General features: G+C 38.7%; 1 protein-coding gene across 4 annotated transcripts in view; it reads left to right on the top strand.

The window, feature by feature from the left end:
- The first annotated feature begins 315 nt into the window (after positions 1-315).
- Positions 316-26,057, top strand: part of FDX1 (ferredoxin 1) — a 38,833-nt gene continuing 13,091 nt past the window's right edge. Inside the window, exons 1-4 of one of the 4 annotated variants that reach the window (XM_070490325.1) lie at positions 345-768; positions 5,417-5,541; positions 24,540-24,669; positions 25,294-25,436. In XM_070490325.1, the coding sequence (XP_070346426.1) occupies positions 563-768; positions 5,417-5,541; positions 24,540-24,669; positions 25,294-25,360 (528 nt within the window). In that variant the 5' untranslated portion in view covers positions 345-562 and the 3' untranslated portion in view covers positions 25,361-25,436. The other 3 variants (XM_044752470.2, XM_070490326.1, XM_070490324.1) reach the window with 3 other exon arrangements.

Here is a 26,057-nt window from a genome sequence, read left to right as displayed (position 1 = left end):
CGCCTATTGGCACTCTCAAATTTCCTCCTGCCCTTTGTTTGACAACGCCCAAAATTCCCCTTTACTCTAATTTCAACTCCAAGATGACATAACATTGGTTTTTTTTTACGGCGACGGAGGGGAAGTGCACAACAGAAAGAAGTGGTTTAGTAAACTGGGGGTTGTTTTACTGTATCTTTCCGTCAGACGTTCAGGTTTTAAAATTTATTGATCCTGCGTGGCAACTCCAGACGCTAACAAAGCAGGGTTCAGACAAAAACCCGATCAGCAGGTAAAACAGCAAAGCGCTTGGCCCCGCCCCTAAGGAAAAGCCGTCCCGTAGGCGTGGGAACGGCCGGGGGAGGGGCCGCACGCCGGGCGCTAATGGATTTATAGGTCACCCGGCCGGCGCGCGGAACCCTCGGCACCGAGCAGGCACTCGCCGGGACCCCAGCCGCCGCGCCCCTCGCCGCAGCCCCCCAGGCGTCAGGCGCCTGCGCGGCTGTCCGGTCGTACTCGCGGAGCCTCTCGCGGCCGCTGCCGCGCGGCCTGCGTCGCATCCGGTTGTACTCGAACGCCGGCTATGGCCGCCCCCAGGAGCGCCCGGCTCCTGTGCGCCGCCTCCGCGACCCTCGGCGGCGCGGCCCGTCGGTGGCTGCTCCTCGCCGGACCCCGCGCGGGCGCTGGCGGCCTCCCCGGGAGCCCGGGGTCTGGCGGGCGCGCCGAACTGGGCCTGGGCGGCGCTGGCGCGGCGGCGCTGCGGGCGCTGAGCACGTCGGCGCGGAGCGGGTGAGCGTGGGGCTGCGCGCGCGTGCGCCTGGGGGGGCTCTCGCTCGGGGCGGCAGCGCTCCCTCGGCCCGACGGCTCGTTCCCCCGGCTCTTCGCTGGCTCCTGCGTGCCAGGCGCCCGCTGCGGATGGCCAGCCTCTCGCTCCGTGCTCCGGGGTGCTCCTGGCGGCCCTGTCTGGTCTCTCGGTGCCGTCACTGTCTCCGTTGTCGCGCTGCGAAGTTTCCTTTGCAAACCACTGACGCCTGGCGGGAAAGGGGACCGTGGGAACCCCGATCTCCCTCTCCCGGCGCCGCCTGTGCCTTCAGGAAAGCCGGGCCCATTGCTGCCGCTGGTTGCCCGTGCGTTTTGCTCGGATCCAACCTTTGCTCTCTGCTTGGGACTCGCAGTGACCTTCGTTAGATGCTCCCCATGGACATCCCAGCCAGCCATTTCTTTCTGGGCCTTTCTCCTGCTCTGTTAGGCCTTTCTATTTCCAGTCACTATCAGGGGAATGTCCATGTAGAGTACACCCCCTCTGTCTCCTGTGCTTCCTTATATGCTGTCTTCTGGTTGGAGTGGCACGGCAGGCTTTAAACTGGGCTTTGGCGCTTACTAACTGGTCTGACTTCCTCAATCTCTGTAAACCTCAGTTCCTGCATCTGTAAATGGAGGAGAACAATAGTATAGGCCTCCTAGGGTTATTTGAAGAATAAATGAGATAATACAGATAATGCAGGTAATCTTGTGCCTCGCGAATGGTGAGGGCTCAGGAGATGTCAGCCGGTAGCAGCACCAGCTTTTTCTTAGGCCCACAGTGTTGAGTGTTTTGTATTAAATGTTGAAAGAGATGTGAAAAAATTTCCCCCCAAATATGTTGAAGTTTTATGTTTTTGGGCATATTTGTTTAATATAATAGTCATAAAGCTTACTCGTAATTTCGGAGTTTTAGCAACATAGTGGAGCCTTATAAAATGCCAATCTAAGAACAGCTCTCTGACCCCCTGCTGTCATGTAGCAGGAAGCAAGAACTGGAGGGAAAGAGTGTTCGATTTGTATGTGCTTTTTCTAGTTTCTTCTTGATCAAGTCCCTGCGAATAGGGTCTAGGACTTATTCATATTTTCCCCCTTAATCCTGTTATGTAGTGGTTGCTCAATAAATTTTTGTTGCATGAACTGTGAGGGAGATCATGGAGAAGGCAGGCCGGATTTATTTGTCCCTGTTTCCCCTGCACTTCCCTGCTTTGGACCTCCCTCTGTGTGGATGCCCTGCTTTTTAGCATGGATGTGTTCTTGAAAAATTGTGTATAAAGTAGAACATATGTTGAACATATTTGTGTAACTAGTATTTAAGAGGACTTGAATGCTTTTGTAAATGGGAATTATCTCCCCCAAATTTATTGTTTGAATTTGGATGTATCAAGTTGTCTTAAAGGGAAGCACATCTGTTCTGTTCCTGCCTAATCCTGCTTTCCCCCTCATTGGCACAGTTTCAGTTGATGGCCATGTGCTTCTTATCACAGACTTTGAAGCTACGATTAGATTTTCTGACTCTTATTATCTGAGACTTGTGCTGTCCAGCACATTTACCAGTAACCACATGTGGCTGTTTAAGATAAAGTTAAATAAAATTAAAGATTTATTTTCCCAGGTGCACTGGCCACATTTCAAGTACTCAATAGCCACACGTGGCTAGTAGATACTGTATTGGGCATCACAGGTATAGAACCTCTCTGTCAGTGCACACAGTTCGATTAGACAGAGCAGTCTAGAAGCTGTAGTTCTGTCTTTAAAGTTTAACATTTAGATAAGCTATAAGTAATTGAGAGTCGAAAAACTCTTTTTACTCCAAAATGCCCTGACACAATACTTTGTATTTTGTAGTGATTTAATTTGCAAAGGGTCTTTGCATATATTGTTTCACTTGACTCTTAAGAAAATCTGTGAGGTAGGTGGGGTAGATAAATGGAAATAAAATTTCCTGTTGAGTAGCTGGCGAAACTAGGACTAGAACTCAAGTAGTTTTTTATTTTGTTTTGTTTTTTGAGCACCGTGATAGCTGATAATTCTTTAGCCTGTAGGGTCATTTGGAAGAGTGAGGCTGGCTATGGAAATAGGGAGCCCTAGACGGGGTGTTTTCTTGGACCAACTGCCCCAGGCTACCCTATCTAGTGAAAGAGTGGCCATCAGCAGCCGTAATTCCTGCTGCATTAGACGTCTGTTAAGAACTTCACTGCAGCACCACCTGACAGCTTTATTAAAATGTGTGCTGTGGTTGAGCAGAATAAATGGCAGTGAGTAAAGGGTAACAAGTGAAGAAAATAGTTGTTTGTGGTGCTGGCTGATTAATTGATGGTGATATAGGATTTAGAAGGATCATATTTATTTCCTAGTGTGTAAAATCTTATCCTTCTCTGGAACAGCTGAAAGCGTTTTGCTAGTTCTTAGAATTTGGGGAAGAAATTCTACAAAACCCACCAAGACCAATTGTTAACGGTGAATGGATAAAGTTACTTGGATAAAGCACGTGTATAATGCTTTAATACTCTCAGCAGCTTGGTGAAGTCATTGTTGTCCTTATCTTGCCCATAAGGAAGTAAGTGGCTTTCATGGTCATCTAATGAGTATATGTCAGAACCAAGGCTAGAATCTACGTCTTTTGATTCTTACATTCCATATGTTTTCAACTGCACAATTCCCTTTCCTCTCTCATTTCCACTTCCTCTCCTGTCCTTTGGTAAACCTATTATGGCTTTTACTCTGAGTTTTTTCTGGGGCTGTATAGCTTTAATATGTCGCAGCCATTTAGGCTTCTTAGCAGCGAAAGGACTGGGGCTTTAAATAAAAGGTATTCATTGGTGTTTGTTGAGCTCTACTCTGTGATAGGTTCGTTTTTTGCATCCGTTGATTGTGACCCTATTTTTACAGAAGAGTCTGATGTCAAAGAGTTAAAATTCCTGCTGTAAGCTTAGCTCTGGAGTGCTCCAGAACAGCAATCCCCAAACCTCTGCTTTCAGTAGTGTGTATAAATGATGCACTTCTTGCTGTTGTGTTTCTTGTAGCTCAAGCCACCAAGCTTTTGTTGATGCCAAATTTCTAGACTGCTGTGCTGGGCTCAGACCCCTATTTCCATCTAGCTTCTAGACAGTCTCATCTGTTTTTTGCTATTATTAAATTAAACAGGTCTAAACTTGAACTCACTTCCATCTTCCCCAAAGCTCCTTCTTCTCTGTTAACCCCAGGTTAAACTGTACCTGCTAATTGTCCGAGCTGGAAATTTTAACATTATTTCTTCCCTCTCTCTCAGTCTGCCTTATATAGGTGGTCACCAAAACCTTTTCATTCTACTCCTGAATATCTCTTAGGCCAGTGTCTCCCACATCCTTGCTTAGTTTATGCTCTTTCAGCAACCTCCACAGTGGTGTCCCTGCCCCCAGAATATCTTCATTCTCAGCTGTATTTACCTTGAAAAAATGGCATCTAGTTGAGAATCATGAATAATGTTTGGGAATATTTGTTTTAAAAGTATTTTTTGCTATGAGAAGAAGTTGGAGACCACAGGCCCTTTGGAGGGATAATCTCTCTCCCTCTCTCTCTCTTACACACACTTTTGATAATGTTTAAGTAATATTTGCTCTTCAGTCAGCATTGAAGTATCAGGGAGGTCATTATCCAGTAGGGGCTTCAGTTGCCTCGTTTGTGAAATGAGATAATTGGACTTGATAATTTGCAAGATATTTCTAGCTCTGAAATTATGTAATTCTAGGTTTTACCTACATTAAACAAAGTTTTCTTTGATAGACTATTACCATCTATTGGCAGTAGTGAAAATTACAACTGACTGTTTTAACCTGAAGTATGTCTTTTCAATTGAGGGGTAAAAATTGAGATGACCAGTGGCGGAGGCTAAAGATCTAGTTGCTCCTATAATTTCTTTTCCCAAATTTTTTAGTGATGTTTGTGAGAAGGGGAAGAAATTTAAGTCAGCTAACTGATAGATGATATAATATCCTATAGTAAAACATGTAAGGAGGTATTATATTTATCTTCCCACAGACTCAAACAAATAAAAACCTTTTCTAGTCCCTTTGATTTTTGAGCACACAATGTGGACCAAAATGAAATGTTCATATACTCAGAAAACTATCAGATACTCAGAAAGCTTCAGGGTAGATAGGTACTATCAGCCACTTGGACAGCACTTGCCTTATTGATAGCAGAACGATTTGCTTTTTTAAAGCTCTCCACAGCTGTGGTCTAATCTTCTAGGGGCACAGTCATAGGGACGTTGTTTTTCAGAGAGCTATGTGAGAGCAAAGTAGACTTGATGAGTGATAATGATTGCTCAATGTTTTCACGTGACCGTGACGATGACCACTGGGGAGATGCACACTGAAGGTGGCCTTGATCGTGACTCTAGTTGCTCTTTTCTTTACAGTGGTAGAGCTTCCCTCCTAGTAGGTGGGTAGATAGACATGCTTCTGATTTTTGGTGTCTTCCCAAATAAACTTTGGAAAGAAAAGAAAATACTACAAAAGAGCATATTTGTGCACACACACACAAATACACACACAAAACCCTATTTATTCGACCTTAGTGTCTTAAAACTTATTTTATTTTAAAGTATCTTATGCAATTACTAAAAATAACAAAGGGCTGCTTCGTTTTCCAGCTCAGAAGATAAAGTAACAGTCCACTTCATCAACCGCGATGGTAAAACATTAACAGCCAAAGGAAAAGTCGGCGACTCTCTACTAGATGTTGTGATTGAAAATAATCTAGATATTGATGGTTTTGGTGAGTATGGAACATTTCTTAAATTTTATAAGTGAGGGGCTGGCCCAGTGGCCCAGCGGTTAAGTGTGCATGTTCTGCTTTGGCGGCCCAGGGTTCGCCGGTTCACATCCCGGGTGGACATGGCACCGCTTGGCAAGCCATGCTGTGGTAGGTGTCCCACATATAAAGTAGAGGAAGATGGGCAAGGATGCTAGCTCAGGGCCGGTCTTCCTCAGCAAAAAGAAGAGGATTGGCAGCAGATGTTAGCTCAGTATTCACTAATTGTCCTCAAAAAAAAAATTATAAGTGAAACTCTTGGGTAGATTTCAACTTTTTGTTTTTTCGAAGAATTTTAACCTATAGCATGCTAAGTAAAATATTACAATTCAGGAAGTATTAGTATTAGATTCACATTTATAAAGAATAAGAATGACACTGTGTTTCTATTCTTTGTACATTTAATTAGTTATGTGCCCAAAAGTCTGTTGCCTCATCACCTTGCTGATTACCTGTGTGATACAAAGCTTGGAGTAGTGAGTAGGGGTGAAAGATACCAGGTTAGAGATAATAAATGTCATTATCACAGAGGGGTAGTTAAATAGTTTTACCCTAGTCTTTTTAACTTTTTATTTCCATATAGACTACAGAAAATTTACAAATACAGTACAGAGAGTATTCACTCAGCTTCCCCCACTGTTAACAATTTATATAACTTTAGTACAATAATCAAAACCCAGAAATTAACATTGGTTCAATAACTAAAAAACTACAGACTTATAGAATTTTACTGGTTTTCCCACTCATGTCTGTCTGTTTTGGGATTCAGTCCAGGATCCCACTTTGCGTTGTGTTTAGTTACCGTATCTCCTTAGTCTCCTTCAATCTGTGACATTTCCTCAGTCTTTTCTTGTTTTTCATGACTCTGATACTTTGGAAAAGTACTGGTAAGTTATTTTGTAACTGTCCCTCACTTTGGGTTTGACTGGTGTCTTCTTGATTAGATTGAGCTTATGCAGTGTTTTTTTTTTGTTTTAAGTGAGTTTTATTTTACTTGCTATTTTATTTTATTGAGATATAATTGATATAACATTATATTAGTTTCAGGGTATACAACGTAATGATTTGTTATTTGTGTATATTGTGAAATGGTCACCACAGTAAGTCTAGTTAACATCCATCACTATACATAGTTTTGAAGGTCAGCTCACCTTCCTAGGAAGGGTAATTTATCAACGTTTTATTAGAGAATTAAGTGTTTTATTTTCATTTCTAGACTTCTGACTATTTTCCTTAACCACTTATACAAAGCCCATGTCCCAGAAACTGTCATCTTACAGTTCAGGGACACCCTATATGTCAGTTGTCAGTTTTGCCCAAGCACCTTCTCTGTCTGGAATGGTGGTTCTCAAAGAGGGTTCCTTTAACTGTTAGCGTCAGTGTCAGGTGCAAAATGCAGGTTCTCAGGCCCTACTCCAGATCTACTGAGTCAGAAGGTCTGGGATGGGGCTCAGCAATGTGTGTGTTAACAAGCCCTCCGTGTGATTTTGATGCATGTTAAAGTTTGAGAACCAGTGGTCGGCAGTAAAGTCCAGGCAGCATTTCTGACTATGGTTCTTTCAGGGCACAGTTCACATTGCACTTTTAAGAACGCTTTCCAGATCAGAATTATTTCTCTTCCTCCATTTTCCCAGGATATATTAAATATACTTCTCTCTGTTAATGCTCCTCACAGTTTTCCTTCTTAGGGAGAATGCCTCTCTCCTTTGTGAGCTCTTAGAAGACTGTAATCACTCAGATAACTTCACAGAGTAGACTTTGTCCAGAGTTGACACTAATAGTATTTGCTGAATTTCTAAATCCGAGTTCAGTTTGAGGGTTAATATTAACTACCATTTGAGTGCATACTGCATTCCAGCATATGTTATCTATTATTGTAACAACCCTAAGAGAGAGAGATATTTTTTAACCTCCATTTTATAGATGAAGAAACCAGAGAAGCTAATTTTCCCTGGGTCATAAATGTAGCAAGTAAGAGGGCTAATATTTGCACTTAGTCTCTCTACCTCCTATGTCTCTAGTTTTTTCTCTATGTTATTTTCTCCAAGAAGCATCTTTCCTGCGTGAACACCTGTTATATAAATTAGGTGATGAAATAGTTGATGTAGTTCTAATTTTCAGGAGCTTTTTAGTCTAGTGCAGTGATTCTTGGCTGGGATTGAGTTTGAGAATCTGTGTAGAACTTTTACAGACACCTGTGTGCATCTTAGATAGAACAGGGAGATGGTATTTGTGCAGGTATGTTTTGTAAAAGCTCCACATGATTCAGATCCATACCATGGTTGAGAACGACTAATTTAGGGAAAAAACTCATTGATAATTTATATATAACATATTCTATAAAATTTATGTGTAATTGATCTCCCTCATGAGTTCATATTCAGCTATACTTTTAACTAAACATACTTTCTCTGAATTATTCTCTCACAAATGAAACGTAGTACCTCGCACAGTAATTGAGCATAGACTGGAATCACAGATTATGGTTCATAAACCAACATTGTCACTTACTAGCCATGAGACCTGGAGCAAGCTACTTTAACATCTGTATGCCTCAGTTTCCCCCTCTGTAAAATAGGATTATATTAGTTCTAACCTCATAGGCTTGTTAAAGATTAAATGGGATGTTGGAAATGAAGTGCCTGGCACTGCGCCTACCTTGGTAAGAACAAAAGGATTTGTGGCATTTTAACTTGGCCTCCTCTCGTATTCTCCCCCAATTCTGCAGTAGCCTTAAAAACTAGCAGCTTCAGATTGACAGTAGCTGTGAAAATGAGCAGACATGCTGCCACTTGGAGGGGCAGGCTGGGTTTGAGTTCCTCAGTCCCATCTTCACAACGCTGTCACCTGTCTCACAGCTTCCCAGAAAAGCTCCATCCCAGGGAATTGGTATTTGACCTGCCTCAGAGATTGCTCTGTTGGGAAAGCTCTATTCCTGGGACTTTGGTCTAAAGTAATTACCTGCAGTTGTTTAACATTGTAGCTGCCAGAGGCTGGGATGCCACGGGGGGCAAACAAGAGCCTGGCCAAAAATGTAAAAGGAAGATTTGAAGAATGAGATCCCCATAGTGGGCTTTGAAAAGTTCTGGGGATCTAGAAGCCTGTGCACTTGTGCAGGACTGTGCTCATGCCCAGGAAAGACCCAGGAAGGCCCCAGTCTCTCTGCCTGATGCTGAGGTCCCATGCAAGTGAAGGCCAAGACAGATGTGTAGACTGCGTGAATGTTGAAGATGTGCCTAATCACAGCCTGAGCTCCTCAGCAAACGGTGGAAGACTTGTTGGTTCAAGGCAATGAGAGAAACCTCTGCCAGTCATCTGGCTGACCACTAAGCTAACCAAGTAGAGACTTCAGTGGCAACAAGCTACAGGGAATATAGACTTTAGAGAATTAGTCCGGGAAAGTCACTAGAGAAACAAATGCCAACAACCACCACCACCCAAAGGAGATGGTGGTGATCCTGATTTGCACAGTTGCTACATTATATTATTTAAAATGTCCACTTTGCAATAAAAAATTAAAGACATTCAAAGAAACAGGAAAGTGTGGCCTATACTTAGGAAAACAAAAGCAGTCAATAGAAACTGTCCCTGAGGAGGCCCAGGTGTTGAACTTACTAGACAAAGACGTTAAGTCAGCTATTATAAAAGTTCAGAGAACTGAAGGAAACTGTGCCGGTGTTCTGTGGCATGTTTACATCTAAATGTGTGGAGGTTGTTGCTACTCTGTGTGAGGGTAGGTAAAAAGCAAATGTTTTTCCTGCCCTTGAGAAAGCTGATCTTTTATGTTCTGAGAAGGCTGATGTGGAGGCTGTGATCCAGTAAATCTGTTTTTATAAATTTCTCCACAAATTCCATCTCATTTTTAGGAAAAGATGTAAATACTATGCTGTTTACTGCAGAGATATTTGTAGCAGCAGAAGATTTGAAACCATCAAATGCCCATCGTTAGAGGACTCATACGTAGTCATCCAATGGGATATTATATGGCTGTGTTAAAAAGGAAAAAAAAAATCTCTTGAAAGGAGTCTTAAAAACTAATATTAGTGGTTACCTGTTTGTGGGGGGAGGCAGGAGGAAGACTTTCATTAGAAAACTGTTTATACTTTTTGAATTTTGAACAGTGTGAATGGGTTATCTATTTTAAAAATATGTTTAAAAAAGAATTAGAGGAGACAACTAAAGGTCTCACAGTAGGAATTAAGTCCGTGATGGCATTTCTAAATTATAGTATGCATCCATTACAAATAATGTTCACAATGACTTTGTAATAGTATAGGTAGATGCTTATAAGTGAACTCACAGTGTATTTAGTTGCTTTTGATTTTTCAGAGTGCACTAAAAAAATACTAGAAGGAGATGTTTGATGTTGGTTGTCTCTTGATCTGATTGTGAGGTTTTCATCTTCATTCCACTTTTCTCTGTATTTTGACTTTTTCTCTAGTGACTTGCTACTTTAATACCCTGTGACTTGAGTAAGTTACTGACCTTCCCTGTGCCTCATTTTGGTTATCTATTAAATGAGGATAATAATAGTACTCACCTCATAGGGCTTTTATAAGGATTAAATGAATTAATATATGTCTTCAAAACAGTATCTCACACTAGAAAGTGTTGTAAGTATTTGCATTAGTCTATTTTATTATATAAAAATGATCTGTATACACAATAAGGTACCATTTCACACTTATTAGGATGGCTTTTGTTAAAAAGCCAGAAAATAACAAGGCTTTATGTGATTGAAAAATCACTACATAGTCATTGTAGATAATATTGGAAAATTTAAAAAGCATGTAAAGTAAAAATCGTCCATTCTACTCTCCATCACCACTAATAACATTTCTTTGCCTTTTAAAACATATGTATTGTGGTTACATTTTATGTAAACATGAATTACATAAAATAAGGGTTATATAGAAATATTAAAGTTCCATATTATATAACTTTTGAAATTTCGTGAATCCACATTTTTAAAATGTGAAGAGATTTGCTTAATTTTAAAGCTGACCCTCATGGTGACTTGTAAACTATGTTTGTGCTAATGCCACATAGTGGAGCCACTTGAGCTGATAAAGCGAAATATTTCCTGATCTTTGACAGGAGCAAGTGGACTGGCCTGCTGTTTGTGTGCATTGGAACTTGTGACTGTTATGCTACTGAAAAAATTTAAATCTTAATATCCCATAACAGTGTTAAATACTTTCATGAAGTCATGGTGTAGTGCTGAGATGCACCCCCAAACCAGTACCTTTGGAATGAAAGTGAAATCTGACAATACTGTGAAGAAGGCTAAACAGTCACCCTGACCTTCCGTGTTGTTAATTCAGGGGTAGATACTGTATAGACGAAGGTGCCTAGAAAATGTGATTGTAAAAAGCAGAAATATTTTGAAGTTCGCAACAATCTCTTGGGCAAGGGTGTTGGAAACCAAGACTGGTGACAGGGTTGCAGGTGCAGCTCTGTTGGTCGTGTGCCTCGGTCTCCACCGGCTGATGTTTGTGCAGCTGAAAGTGCTGGAAATGCTGCAATGATCCGCACGCCAGCCCTGCCCCTCTTTGTGTTTATTTCTGTGAGAAAATTAGTCTTGACTTGAGTTTTGAGTTATTTGAGAATTTCAGGACCAACGTCTTTGGCATAAAAAAAGATTACTGTTTTAAACACATTGTTTTTTCCTGTTGACTGTACCATGGGAGAATATCTGACATTAAATATTCTTTTGTAAATAGCATTTTAAACAGCTGCACGTTTTGCTGGTATGTGGATATACCATGATTTATTTAACCCATCTCCTTCTATGGACATTTAGGTGGCTTCCGATTTTCAGCTATTATAAATAACCTTAAGGTTAACATCCTCAGCAATACTTTTCTATGTATATATTTTATAATTTTCTTACAATAAATTCTTAGGGATAGAATTACCTAGTAAAGTTTGTTTTATAAATTGTTTGCTCACACTATTTGTCTATTTTTCTGATGAGATATTGTTTGCTTTTATTGGTTAGCAAAAGCTCTTTAAATGTGCTATTTGACAGAAAAATGGAAATTAATTTTAAACATTATTTAAATAACTTTCAACCTCTATTTTATGTGAAGCTACATTTTTTCTCAAAAAAACTTTATTTGCAGTAATTTTCATGAGTTGCTTTCCATTAATTTTGTTTAAATTAAAGCATAATAAGTATGTGATCTTAATACTTGAAAGTAACTTTTTAAAAATTTAAGAATATCTTTTCCCTCATTGTTTGTGGCTGTCTATTGTAGTGCATTGTTTTTTCAAACTGCAAGTTTCAACCATTAGTGGGTCTGAAATCGGTTAGTAGCTCCTAGCTAGGATTTTAAAGAAATCAAAAGGAACAGAATATATAAAAACACACAGTCTTTTGTAAGGGTATGATTTCATGAAATATTTGTTTAGCTATTTTACAAAGTATATGTGTCCTGGGTCATGATGTGAAATGGAATTCATATTTCCAGTCACAATTAAAAACACTTTGTTCTTAAGCCATGGGTTTTGAAGCCATGGGCTGGAATGGTTAAGAATGGAGTCTTCCTACCCAAGTTTGTTTCCCAGCTCTACCACGTTACCCGCTCTGTGACCTTGAGTTGGGTACTAACCTCTGCATACCTTATCTTTTCAAGGGTAAAATGGGAATAATGTTAGTACCTACCTTGCAAGGCTGCTGTAAAGATCAAATGAGTTAACCCAGGCAAGTGCTTAAAATGAACATTAGCTATCATTAATATAGTTATTAATACAAGTTCACTGTTTGTTATAGCAAAATAAAAATTCATTAAAAAAGACCTCCATGATCTCATCACACAGAGATAACCACTAAAATAATCTTTTTTCCCTGATACCCCAGACATATAGAAAATTTAACGCCAACGCAATCTTTAGTAGTTTGATAAGAATTCTTCGTTCATTTATGCAGACTTAAAAGAGAACCTTTGAAGATCAAGGATCTTAACATGTCCAGAAATTTTGGCATGTAAATATAAACTTGAGATAAGATAAACTAGGTTCACAAAAGATAGAGTTAAGCCTAAGGCACTTTCTAGAAGAAAGTTGAAAGAAATGCTATCAAGAAGTCTGAAATGTTGTCTTTATAAAGAAGAGGTTATTATAATGACATTATAGGGTAGCTATTTCATTAATTCCTAAATGTTGCTGTTGTCGTAAGTCATACTCACAGATGAATCCCATATTCAAACGAGGCTGACTTCGCCCCCCAACTCTAGTCCAGCAGCAGCTCCCGTCAGTTGTGCCTCCATTTAAAATGTGTCCAGTGCATCCTGTTCTCTCCATCCCTGCAGTCAGTATCCAGGGCTGGCCAGTCACTGTGCCAATCTGCTGCTTTTCTTGAGCGCTGCACTTGGGGTGATTTGTCATAAGGCACATCAGCATGTCCCCTGATTAAAAACCATGAATCACTTCCCATTTCCTTAGGATAAAATCCACATTCTTTACCGTAGTCTAGAAGGCTCTGCGTTATCTGGCCCCATCTGCCTTTCTTCCCCTGCCCCATTTCTCATCGTTCTTTCTCTCACTTTGGCCATAGTGGCCTTTTCTCAAGAGCTGAACTCACCCAGAATTTTTACCTTTGAGACTTTGTATGCACTTTACATTTTTTTCTGCCTGGAACCCTTCGCTCTCTCCCTCTCCAGTATACAGGATTTTCATCTGTCTGGTCTCAGTTTGTATGTTACTTCCTTAGTGAGGCTTTGCCCAACCACCCAATCCAGAAAAGGGTTTCTCTCATTACCCTGAACCCATTATTCTCCATCACAGCATCCTGTTCATTTCTTTCGTAGCATTTGTCACAATCTGTTAAGTATGTATTTCTTTGTTTACTTGTGCATCTTTCTTCCAAGAGACTGAGATGAAGGATAAAATCATTCCTGTTTTAGTCCTCATTGTGTATGAAGTGAAGTAATGAATGAATAAATGAGTAAAAAGGGACAATTGTAAATTTTGGAAGCAACACAAATTTATAAGCATTCTTATTTTCAACTTATATTAATATATAGAGATTTTGGATGATCTTTGTTTTCAGAGTGTATCGTAATATTCTGTCACTAGGGGGCAGTTACACCTCTCTGATCAAATTTACTTAGTTTATTATCTCAGACTATTTTTTCTTTTGTATTACCTGTTTCCTTATGTATGTTTTGAGGGAAATTATTCAAATTGGGAGATTCTGATAATGTTCATATAAATCTATATTTATTCCTCATGTTTATTGACTCCTTATTGATATAATGTGTTTCTGGCTATGCTAGATCATAGAAAATTAGATTTTATATTTTTATATAGTTCACATTCTTTATATATAATATTCCCACACGGCTGTTGTCTGGATTTTTGTTTGGGAAAGGGGTGAGGTAAGGGGCGGGCAGTATGTCTTGTCGCGTCATCATAGATCTACAAAACGATCTTAATATAAAATAAACCCACACACACACACACGAAACGATCTTTTCCTGTTGGCAAACTCTCAAGTTACGTGAAAGGAAAGGAGCAATAATCTGCCGATATCCAGCTTTCTCTGGGAATTAATTTTATGGCAGAATTTCTGAGCATTTGTGCAAAAGCTTAATATCATTAGTTTTGTTTTTAAAAAACCCTCAGTCCAGAGAAGTTTTATTCATCACCAACCTTGAAATTAGCCAATAACTATGGCTTACTTATTCTTAATGTAATTTTTAAATTATGCAAATTTGAAATTGTGCAGGTTAACAATATTAAGGCTCTTACTCTAGCAAATCAGAAATACTGTGGAAACCAAAACTTTTGTCAGGAATCCCGTAATTTCAAGCTGGCAGGCTGTGTGAATTGTAAATTTTGCATTTGTTACAGCCGCTATCATGGTGCCACTTTAGCTGATAAACAAATACCTGCCATCCTTTGTCAGTGTCATGTGAACTGTGCTGGTTACAGACATCTGAATGTGTGATTTTTGTTGACTGTAATGCTGTTTTAAACTGTGGTTGTAATCTAATATCATTTTTAAAGCCCGTAACAGTTTTATCCAAACATTCATTAAGTGCTAATGCTGAAAAATACGTCTGAAAATGAGTTATTTTGGAACAGAAGTTAGATGTGATAAAATGCTATGAAGAAAGCCAAAAACCTGTCATAGTACGTGTTACTGTTAATTTAGGAGAAAACTCTGAATCCTTAGCTAGAATGCTGCCAAAATTAAAGCAGCACTAAAGTGTACATACCTTTAAGTTGATGAAAATTGTTGTATAATGGATAAAATGCTGGCACCAGGAGCTAATATCAGCTTTACTGGAATGTGTCCCTAAGTTCCATTGTCATCTGTGCTAAAGCATGGAGTAATTTTGATTATTTGAAAGGGGCACATAGTAATGTAAAAAGTTTTGTTTCAAATGTTTGTGTACCTAAGTATATTTTAAAACAAATATAATATGAGAATTATACATTGATGAACTATAAGAACCATCTCCCTACTTTACATTTTATTTCATTGAGAAAATAACTCTTGAATTGTGAGACTGCAACAGTTTTCAAAATCCTTGAGAATACATCCCTCATAAAATGTGATCACTTTATGCTTACATATATATGTGTATCTATATATATAAATAAATATATACAGATACACATCTATCCATACATATGTATACACACACACACATATACACATTTTTCCCATTAATTTACTTTTATGTAACCAATCACTGATAAAGACTCTACAAGCTGACAGCCACCAATATTGCTCTGGGGCTGTATATAAGCATAAGTCACATAACTTTTGCACTTTCAATACACACACACCAGCAGGAAGATGCATTTCAGCTTATAACTTCTAATGCCGGATCAAGAACACCTTAACTCCCTGGACCTACCTACTACTGTTGCTATGCACCGCCCCCCCGCCCCAAACACACTGTCGGGACTCCTTTGTACACTTTGTACCCCGTTCCGGTAGAGGGAATGCATGTACTGCTTATTTTCAAGGCCGACAATTTCATGGTGGATAGGAGCCTGGGAATTCTGTGATGCTAAAGAGTTAGATGATGAGCCACAATAGGAATGTCGTCTACTGTACCTGCCCATAGCTGATGGCAGTTTGGGTTGTGGCTCCAGTGGAGTTGGGCGCTACAGGGATGGTCATTAAAGATGTGATCTCTGTGTCAGAGCGGGTATAGAATTGTGGCAGCTCCCATGTTTTAACTGAAAATAGGTAGGCAGTGCCCAATCAGCTCTGGTTGTGAAAAATCAGATCCTGATAAAAGGCATCTACAGAAAACCTACAGCTAATATCATGCTTAGTAGTGAAAGATGGAATGCCTTTCCCGTAAGACAGGGACAAGGCAAGGATGTCTACTCTCACCACTCCAGTTTAACATCATACTGAGAGTCTTAGCCTATGTATGAAGACACAAAAAGAAAAAAGAAAAAGAAAGAAATTAAAAGGTGTACAGATTGAAAAGGAAGAAATAAAACTGTCTATTTTTAGACAATGAGCGTTTACATAGAAAATCACAAGGAATCTACAAAAAATCTTAGAACTACTGAGTTTAGCAAGACCCTGGGGTACAAAGTCAACACACAAAAATCAATTATATTTCCATATGCTAGCAATGAACAATTGGGAACCAAAAAATTTTTTAAAAGAACATTTATATTAGCTCCCCAAAATGAAATTTTTCGGTTTAAATCTAACAGAATACGTAAGGATCTATATCCTGAAAATTATAAAAGTGATGAAAGGAAGTAAAGACCTAAGTAATGGAGAGACATGCTGTGTTCATATGAATTGGAGGACTTAACATAGTAAAGATGTCAGTTCTCCTCATTGATATATGGATTTAGTACAATTCTCATTAAAATCTCAGCCAAGATTTTTTGTAGATATAGACAAGCTGATTCTAAACTTTTTATGGAAAAGTAAAGAAACTAGAATGGCCAAACAGTTTTAGAAGAGAAGAATAAAGTTGAAAGAAGTACAGTACAGATCATAAAACTTACTGTGATCCAAAGTAATTAAGACAGTGTAATATTGGCAAAGGGATAGACATATAGATCAATGAAACCGAATAACAAGTTCAGCAATAGATTCATAAAAACATGTCCAGTTGGTTTTTTTTTGCATATAGCTTTATTGAGATATAATTCACATACCATACAATTTACCCATTTAAAATATGGGTTTTTTTTAGTATATTCAGAGTTGTGCAACCATCACCATAATCAGTTTTATTCTATTTTGTTTCTAGCTTTATTGAGCTATAATTGACAAGTAGTATTGTGTAAGTTTAAGGTGTACAGCATGATGATTTGCTATACATATCTATTGTGAAATGATTACCACAATAGGGTTAGTTAACACCTCCATCACGTCACATAATTGTCTTTTTTTGTGTGTGGCAAGAACATTTAAGATCTACACTCTTAGCAAATTTCAAGTGTATAGTACAGTATTGCTAACTACAGTCACCGTGTTTTATGTTAGATCATCAGACTTTTTCATCTTGCAGCTGAAAGTTTGTACCCTTTGACCAAGTTCTCCCCATTGCCCCCAGCTCCCAGCCCTGCCCCCCCATTCTACTCTCTGTGTCTATGAGTTTGACTTTTTTGGATTCTACATAAAAGTGAGATTATGCTGTATTTATCTTTTTCTGCCTTACTTGTTTCATTTAGCATAATCCCTTCAAGGCCAATCCATATTTCACAAGTGCCAGGATTTCCTTCTTTTGTAATGCTGAATAGTATTCCATTGTAGATGAATACCACATCTTACTCATTCTTTTGTAGACACACACTGTCTACAATGTCATGGCTGTTCAATACATCAATGTCATGGCTGTTGTGAATAATGCTGCAATGAACATGGGGGTACAGATATCTCTGAGATAATGATTTCGTTTCCTTTGTATACATACCTAGAAATGGGATTGCTGGATCATATGCTAGGTCTGTTTTTTTTTAGGTGAGGAAGATTGGCCCTGAGCTAACATCTGTTGCCAAACTCCCTCTTTTTGCTTGAGGAAGATTGTCCCTGAGCTAACATCTGTGCCAGTCTTCCTCTATTTTGTATATGGGACACTACCACAGTGTGGCCTGATAAGTGGTATGTAGGTCCGCTCCCAGGATCCATTTTTTTGATTTTCCTTTTGATTGAATGTATTATTTAATTTCCACATATTTGTGAATTTTCCCATTTTCTTCCTGTTTTGATTTCTGGTTTCATACCATTGTGGTTGGAAAAGATACTTGGTGTAATTTCAGTCTTAAATTTTTAGGACTTGTTTTGTAACCTAACGTATGATCTGTTCTGGAGAATGTTCAGTATGTACTTGAGAGGAATGTGTATTCTGCTGCTGTTGGGTGGAATTTCTGTACATGTCTCTTAGGTCCATTTGATCTAAAGCATAGTTAAAGTCCAGTGTTTCCCTGTTGATTTTCTGCTTGGATGATCGATATCCATTGTTGAAATTGAGGTATTAAAGTCCCTTACTATTATTACTGTATTGTTTTCTATTTTTCCCTTTAGATGTTAGTGTTTGCTTAATATATTTGGGTGCTCTCATGTTGGGTGCATATATATTTATGATAGTTATATCTTCTTGATGAGTTGACTGCTTTGTCTTTATGTACAGTCATGTGTCACTCAACGATGGGGATATGTTCTAAGAAATGCATTGTTAGGTGATTTTACTGTTGTGTGAACATCATAGAGTGTACTTACACAAAGCTAGATGGTACAGCCTACTACACACCTAGACTGTATGGTACTAATCTTATGGGACCACCATTGTATATGTGGCCCATTGTTGACTGAAACATTGTTGTGCGGCGCATGACTAATTAATTCTTAACCTTGTTCACTTCTGATTCTACAGAACCAGCTTGTGTACTGACAAGCTCCCTTTTACTTTTCCAAGGGCAGTCTCTCCCAGGCCTGCAGATTTGGGCTGGCTTTCACCACATGCTCATTAGCTGTCTGCGTAAACTCTCTCTTGTCACTGTTGGGAGCGTGCACAGGGAGTTGACCACAGGGTCAGGGGGATGTATGGGCGGGACGCGTAGAATGCTAGGGGTGCCTTCGGGCCAGCTGGGTGAATCTGTGGCTGAGGCATTCCCAGTGGCTTGTTGGTGGGTCTCCCACTGGAGTTCATGAGACGGTTAGTAGGATCCACATCCTTTTGATATATTTTGAATCCTGGCTGCTGATCTCCCAGCCACTCACTGCTCTTCTGTCCTTGAGCTGAAAACTCAGTACTCTGGATGAGGCGAGAGAGGAATGGGCCTCTTTGGGCAGAATCTTCTCAAAATGGCTCTCCTCACCCTTGGACTGCACTGGAGTTTCAGTCTGCTGCCTGGGTCCCACAGCTCCCACAAAGGCACTTTTGTCTGTGGATGGATGCCAAATTGTTGTTGAGGGGGAGATATGATTAAGGGATGTCTTATTTGGCCATCTTGCTGCTGTGATCACCACATTAGTTTTGAGACATTTTTGTCACTCCAAAAAGAAATTCAGTACCTGTCAGCTATTACTCCTCAACTCCCCATTTCTCTACCCATAAGCAACCACTTACCTGCTTTTTATATCTATAGATTTGCCTATTGTGGATACTACATATAAATAGAATCGTATAATATGTGGTCTTTTGTGACTGGCGTTTTCCATTTAGTATAATATTTTCAAGGTTCATGCATGTTATAGCATGTCTCAGTACTTCATTTCTTTTTATGGCCAAATAATATTAATCTTCCATTTTATGGATATACCACATTTTGTGTACTCATTCATCATTTGATGGATATTTGAATTGTTTCCATCTCTTGGCTATTTCCAAGGTACAAAGGCAATTAATAAAGAAAGGATAACCTTTTCAACAAAGGGTATAATGGTGAAACAATTGGACATCCATATGGAAAAAAAAAGTAATCTCAACCTAAACTTCACACTGTATATAAAAATTAACTAAAAATTGATTTAGTGCTAAATGTAAAACTTAAAACCATTCAACTTCTAAAAGAAAGCATAGGAGAAAATCTTTGGGACCTGGGACAAAGAGTTCTTAGACAGAATGCTAAAAACACGATCTATAAAAGAAAAAAAATTAGAAACTGTACTTAATCAAAATTTAAAACTTTTGCTCTGCCAATGACACTGCTAAGAGAATAGAAAGACAAGCTACAGATTGGGAGAAAATACTTGAAAATCACATATCCAAAAAAGGACTTTTGTCCTTAATATGTAAGGACCTCTTAAAACTCAATAAGAAAACAAAGAACTCAATTAAAAAATGGACGAAAGCCACTTCACCCAAGAGAATATAGAGATGGTAAATAAGCACATAAAAAGATATTCAAGGGCAGCAGGATCTGAATTTATACGTATGCACAATTCTGTGCCATTTAGAGCTTTCTCCTAGTGATGCAAGAGATGAATGATGATGCCATTCTCCCAAGTGGCTTTGGAAAAAAAATGATGGAAATCCAAAAGAGAAAGGAGGAAAGATATCCAACATCTTTAATTTTTGGAGAAATGCAAATCACAATGTGATATTGCTACATATCTACTAGAAACAAACTGTGGTACATCCATAAAATGGAATACTCAGCAGTAAAAAGGAAGGAATTGTGTATAAACAACAAAGTGGATGAATCTCGGAGGCATTGTGCTGAGTAAAAGAAGCCAATCCCAAAATGTTTTATGATTGTAATTATATGACATTCTGGAAACGACTAAACTATGGGATGGCGAACACATCAGTGGTTGCCAGGGGTTGGGGATTGGGGAGAATGTGACTCCACAAGGGGATTTTTGGGGTGATGAAACTTCTGTATCCTGGTTGTGGTAGTGGTTACAGGCTTATACATGTGTTAAAATTCATAGAACTGTATTCCAAAAAGACGAAAGTCAGGTGCTTATTGATAGGGGACTGCCTTTAACTGTAAGACCAGGAAACTAATAAATTAGAGGAAATAGCCATCATGAAATCAATAATTTTTTATGAGATGAAAAAAGAACAAAAAAGGAACAACTTTTTTCTGAAATAGCCTCTTTTTCTTCTTACAGTTTTAGGCTCTTTTTAGAAAATCTTTTTTCCTCCTAAATACCTCTTTCAGAGACATGTCTTGACTATTGGCTAAAATTCTTCCTATTTGTATAGAACAGATAGGTTAAATCTAAAAAAAAAAAACTCCAAAAAACTGATCAGATTGTTTTCTTGTTTTGGAATTTTGCAAGATTGACTATTTCTTCTAATAAGTGCTGTCCTTGGGGTTTTGTGAATCTCTACTGCAGATTTTTTCTATAGTCATTCTTGTACCACAGTGTGATCATTATGTTTCTCTAATTCAATGTTAGCCATCTTAGGCTTTCATTTCATTCTGAGTCTTAAAGTTTCTCTTATATTGAGTTTCTTCCTAGTGGAAAGAATAAGAAGAGCATAGCTGTTGACAGCTTGTGGCAGAAAAAGTTTGAAGGGGACCATAAAGTAAGGAAGAATCATGAATGTGGTGCATTTATCTAAAGAATAAATGTAGGACTAAAATGTATAATAGGAACTTAGCATGTAGGAACCAAAAGTTAATCTTCTGTATATACTCAAAATTTGTCAAATTTTATTAGAATACTCTCTTCAGCTCTGAGCTTGGCAACTTAAGCAAGATGTTGGCAAACAGTTGGCAAGCTTCCTGAGAAGAACCATGAAAATGATTAGAGAATGAAAATAAAGCCTTTAAGAGAAAGTTAGAAGAGTTGAAGTTTCCTAGGGAAGAGAGAGTTTAAGCCATTTGAAGAGCTGGAACGTCACTGGTAACTCTTTGTTTCGACTGACCAGGTCGTAGAAGAAGGAATGTCCTAAATTTTTCCAGAGGGATTTATTGGCATATGAACTTTTCTCTCCATTCCCAGGGGATTGAGACCATATTGTACATGCACTCTTCTTCCCTGGGCTTTTCTGACATTGCACTTTCCTGGTTCTCTGTCTACCATCTGGGACATTCTTATTTTGACTCCTTTTCTCGGTGAGGTCTCTCCCTGGCTCTCTTGGCTTCTCATCCTTCCTTCCCTCTTTTTCCCCTCCCCCTTGGGGAAATCTCATGGCTTTTGCTTCTGTCTTGTTCATCTCAAGTCCATCTTTTACACACAGCCACCAGAGAGATCTATCCGGAATAAAACATGCTCAAAAGCCTTCAGCAGCTTCCCATCACCTGTAGCGGAGGTTCACAACCACTGTCTCTCCAGGGGCTGGATCTGGGAGAGGAGGGGTGTTGATGAGATCAAAATAGAAAGCAAGATAAGTATGTATGTGTTGAATACTAGTGAACAGATCCGGTAAGAACAGTAATGCTTCTTTGTGGAGTCACTCGAGCCAGCAGGCCCTTAGAGATTACCTCATTCTCTCATTATTCAGATGAGAGAAAACTGAGGGCCCTGAGGGCCTTGTCCAGGACACAGCAGAGCCTGTGGTAGGTCCATCCAGAGCCTGGAGTCCTGACCTCACGGTCATGCTACACCAATTCTTTTACTATAGGAGTTTTCAAACTTCATATATATATATTTTTTTAGCAGAGGAAGCGCCTTCTTTTTCAGAAAATATATCCATTTACCTTTTTGTGTGAAATGTTTCAAATTTACACAAAATATAAAAGTAAGCTACTTGTTCAAATAACCAATTGGCATGTGTGTATATATGTTTATATATATATTTAATATTTAAGTAAAGTGACTTAGATTTTCGAGCAGGAACTGGTTGTCTCTTCAACAGTGAGAAACTTAGCTGAAGGTATAACTTATTTCTAACTAGTAATATGACCTTAGTCTATTAATTTAACTTCTTGGGTTTAATTCTTATGTTTATAAAAAGAAAGTTGACTGACTTTAAGATTTCTTATAACTTCCAAATCATAATAATAATTACCAACACTTATGTAGTACTTACTATCTGCCAGCCATGGTTGCAAGTACATATGTTGAGTACACACTGGTATGTAATTCTTACACTGCCGGGCGAGGTTGGTGCGCTGACTTTCGAGGCCCTGAAGCGTGGAGGGTGCAGTAGCCCAGGGTGATGCTGTCGGGACAAAGCGGAGCTGGGGTTGAACCAGGGAGTTGAGCTCCGTAGCCCCTGCTCGTAACTCCTCTGTTTCACTGTCTGTTTCACTGTCTGGTCTCGCTCTCCTTAATCTTGTTACCGCTTTGAATTGGATTTAATAAAAATGAACATTTAAGGAAGGCTCTCTTTTCTTTTGATATTTTTAGACAGTAAAATACAAATAACAAATGTTTAAATTATGAGGGAACAACTCTTGTTAAAATGATTCATTTATTCAGAGGAAAATTGAGACGGTTGCTAGTTATTGCTAGTAGTTCTGTTATATATTTTATGTGGTGTTTATTGACCAAAAGAAAATTGAAATCAAACTGAAGTTACTGCTAGGACTCTATAATCTTTGAAACTTGGGTAATGGCCTTAAAAATTATTATTAAAAAACAAATGAGTGTAACTGTTTTTAAGGTAGAATCTAACCAGAACCTAATTCTGCACAATTCTGATTTGTCAGATCCTCCTCTGGATGTGTACTTTAGGAAAAACCCAACCAGAATGAGGGAAAGGATTTAGAACTGTGTTATTATGTAAGAAAAATTTGTCGGACCTGGGTATACTCAGCCTGGAGAAGGAATAATCACCTTAAGTATATGAGAACCTGTTGTTCAGAAAGATTTACTAAATAAGCAGTCAAACTCATAGAAACAGAGAGGAGAAAAGTGGTTGACAGGGGCTGGGGAATGAGAGAACTAGAGACTGGTAAAAAGATGCAAACTTTGAGCTGTAAGATGAATAAGAACTGAAGATCTAATGTGTCACATGGTGACTATAATTGATAACACTGTGTTGTGTAATTGACATTTTCTAAGAGACTCTAAAAAAAAAAAAAGACAAATATGTGAGGTGATGGATATGGATGTGTTAATTAACTACATGAAAGGAATCCTTTCACAATACATATGTATATCAAATCATCGTGATGAACACTTTAAATATTTTACAGTTTTGTTGGTCAGTTATACTTCAGTAAAGCTGGGAGGGGGGAAAGAAGGAGGATTCAAGTCTACGGGATAGAATTGGACCAGTAGGTGGAAGTTACAGAATGACAGACTTTAGCTCAATAGAAGCCAAATGCAGAATTGGCTGGCTTATGTGGAATGGATGTCCCAGGAGGTTTTCAAGCAAAGACTGGCTAACTCCTGGGAAAAGGATGCTGTAGAGCAGTTTGAGTCATGGTTTGGTTGGACTAGGTGGCTTTCCAGTTCCCTGGTTGCAGTCTCTGGCATATAACAGACACTCAATAAATAGCTGTTAAATTAGTGGCTTCAAGAAAAGTGGGATAGAAGTATTCTTTGCTCATTATTTAAGACCCACGTGACTGTTAAAGTGACTTATTTGATTCTGTCCTGAGTACAAAGAAAGATTGAGAGGGAAGAATATTTAACAATTTACACGTAGGTTTGGTTGCTCTCTAATTCCTCTTGTATGCCACAAGGCTTCATAAATTGTGTTGAGCTCTCCAGGAAAAGGTAAATAACTTGCATAGCAATTATATAAATTATTTTATATAAATTTAAAAATATATACATTTTTATATGTATGTGTGTGTCAGTTTATTAACTTTAAACTCTTTGATATTAGGAGTGTGTATTTTGGGGTTTCCCTTTATTAGCACCTAGCCCAGAACCTTTTGAAGTAATATATGAAAGTGATTTCAAATTGTGCTTCAGAGGGGAGTCCTAGTTGTCTAGTTGAACAACTAGAATTAGTTGTTCCTAATTCTTATTGTTATTCAGAAATCAAGTCTTACCATTTGTGTATGCTAATGCTGACTCTCAAATTTAGAAATAATTGACTTTAATTCAGACCAGGTTGGAGTTGTGCTTCATGTGGAGGGGGTATGTTCAGCGTTTGCTGCTTTTGTAGGTGCGTGTGAGGGAACCTTGGCTTGCTCTACCTGTCACCTCATCTTTGAAGACCACGTATTTGAGAAGTTAGAAGCAATCACTGATGAGGAGAATGACATGCTTGATCTGGCATTTGGACTGACAGACAGGTAAGATTTTAGGACCACTTCAGTTGTACTAATCTGGGAAGATAAAGGTTTTATTAGTTCATCTCTACACAAGACCAGACCCATGTGTGTAACAGTGTTCTCCCAGTGTAGATAGGTAATAGTCACGAGGTTTGAGTCGCAAATATGTGATAGTTCTCTTTGTTTCCACTATTCTAATATTCCACTATTATAAAGTCTAGCTCTTATGAAACTTGCCTTTTTACAAAAGTAAAAAAAAATTATTTGGAAATATTGGAAGTGTAAGTTCTAGATCCTAATAAATTTTCTTAGTCTATTTTTATTTTGGGGATTAATATTTATCACAGTTTAATGAGTTGCAATTAAATTTAATGCTTTTTATGGTATTCCTGAAGGGAAGATCTGATAATTGAATGAAATTATAATGGAAAGTTTCACCTACTTAAGAGAACAGAATTTTTAAAGAAACGTAATATGTAATAGTAATTATGTTAAAATGAATAGTTCTGTTTCTAAGTGTACATTAAAGTAAATGAATCAGATTTATTCTTGTTATTAATTAATAGGTAAAATTACTCTTAAAAGTGGTAAGATTCAGGGGCTGGCCCCGTGGCCGAGTGGTTAAGTTCGCGTGCTCCGCTGCAGGCGGCCCAGTGTTTCGTCGGTTCGAATCCTGGGCGCGGACATGGCACTGCTCGTCAGACCACGCTGAGGCAGCGTCCCACATGCCACAACTAGAGGAACCCACAACGAAGAATACACAACTATGTACCGGAGGGCTTTGGGGAGAAAAAGGAAAAAATAAAATCTTTAAAAAAAAAAAAAAAAAAAAAAGTGGTAAGATTCATAGTAGCAAATGATATCAAGTGATACCTTATTTTTTAAAATCATCTAGTCTTGGGGCTGGCCCCGTGGCCGAGTGGTTAAGTTCGCGCGCTCTGCAGCAGGCGGCCCAGTGTTTCGTTGGTTCGAATCCTGGGCGCGGACATGGCACTGCTCATCAGACCACGCTGAGGCAGCGTCCCACATGCCACAACTAGAAGAATCCACAACGAAGAATACACAACTATGTACCGGGGGGCTTTGGGGAGAAAAAGGAAAAAATAAAATCTTTAAAAAAAAAAAAAAAAAAAAAAAAATCATCTAGTCTTTTGGTTGGAGTTAGGGAAGGTAGCTAGTTGATTTACTGTTTCAAAGGGCAAGATAATGAGGACTTAGTTAAGATTGGCTTTGGTGTATAGCTGTAATTTGGTAACCCTAATGAAAAATAGTTTTTAGAAAACTAAAAGTAATAGTAATAATAATAATAGCTTTATTTCATGTGTTTTGTGTAACCATGTTTTTTTTAGACCCTTAACATAAACTGTCTCATCTAATCCTCACAAAGATTTTTAGGTCATTAGTATTCA

The sequence above is a fragment of the Equus asinus genome, chromosome 20 (assembly GCF_041296235.1).
Source record: "Equus asinus isolate D_3611 breed Donkey chromosome 20, EquAss-T2T_v2, whole genome shotgun sequence".
NCBI lineage: Eukaryota > Metazoa > Chordata > Mammalia > Perissodactyla > Equidae > Equus > Equus asinus.
The sequence above is the reverse complement of the archived record's forward strand: the minus strand, read 5'-3'. Positions and strand labels throughout refer to the sequence as shown.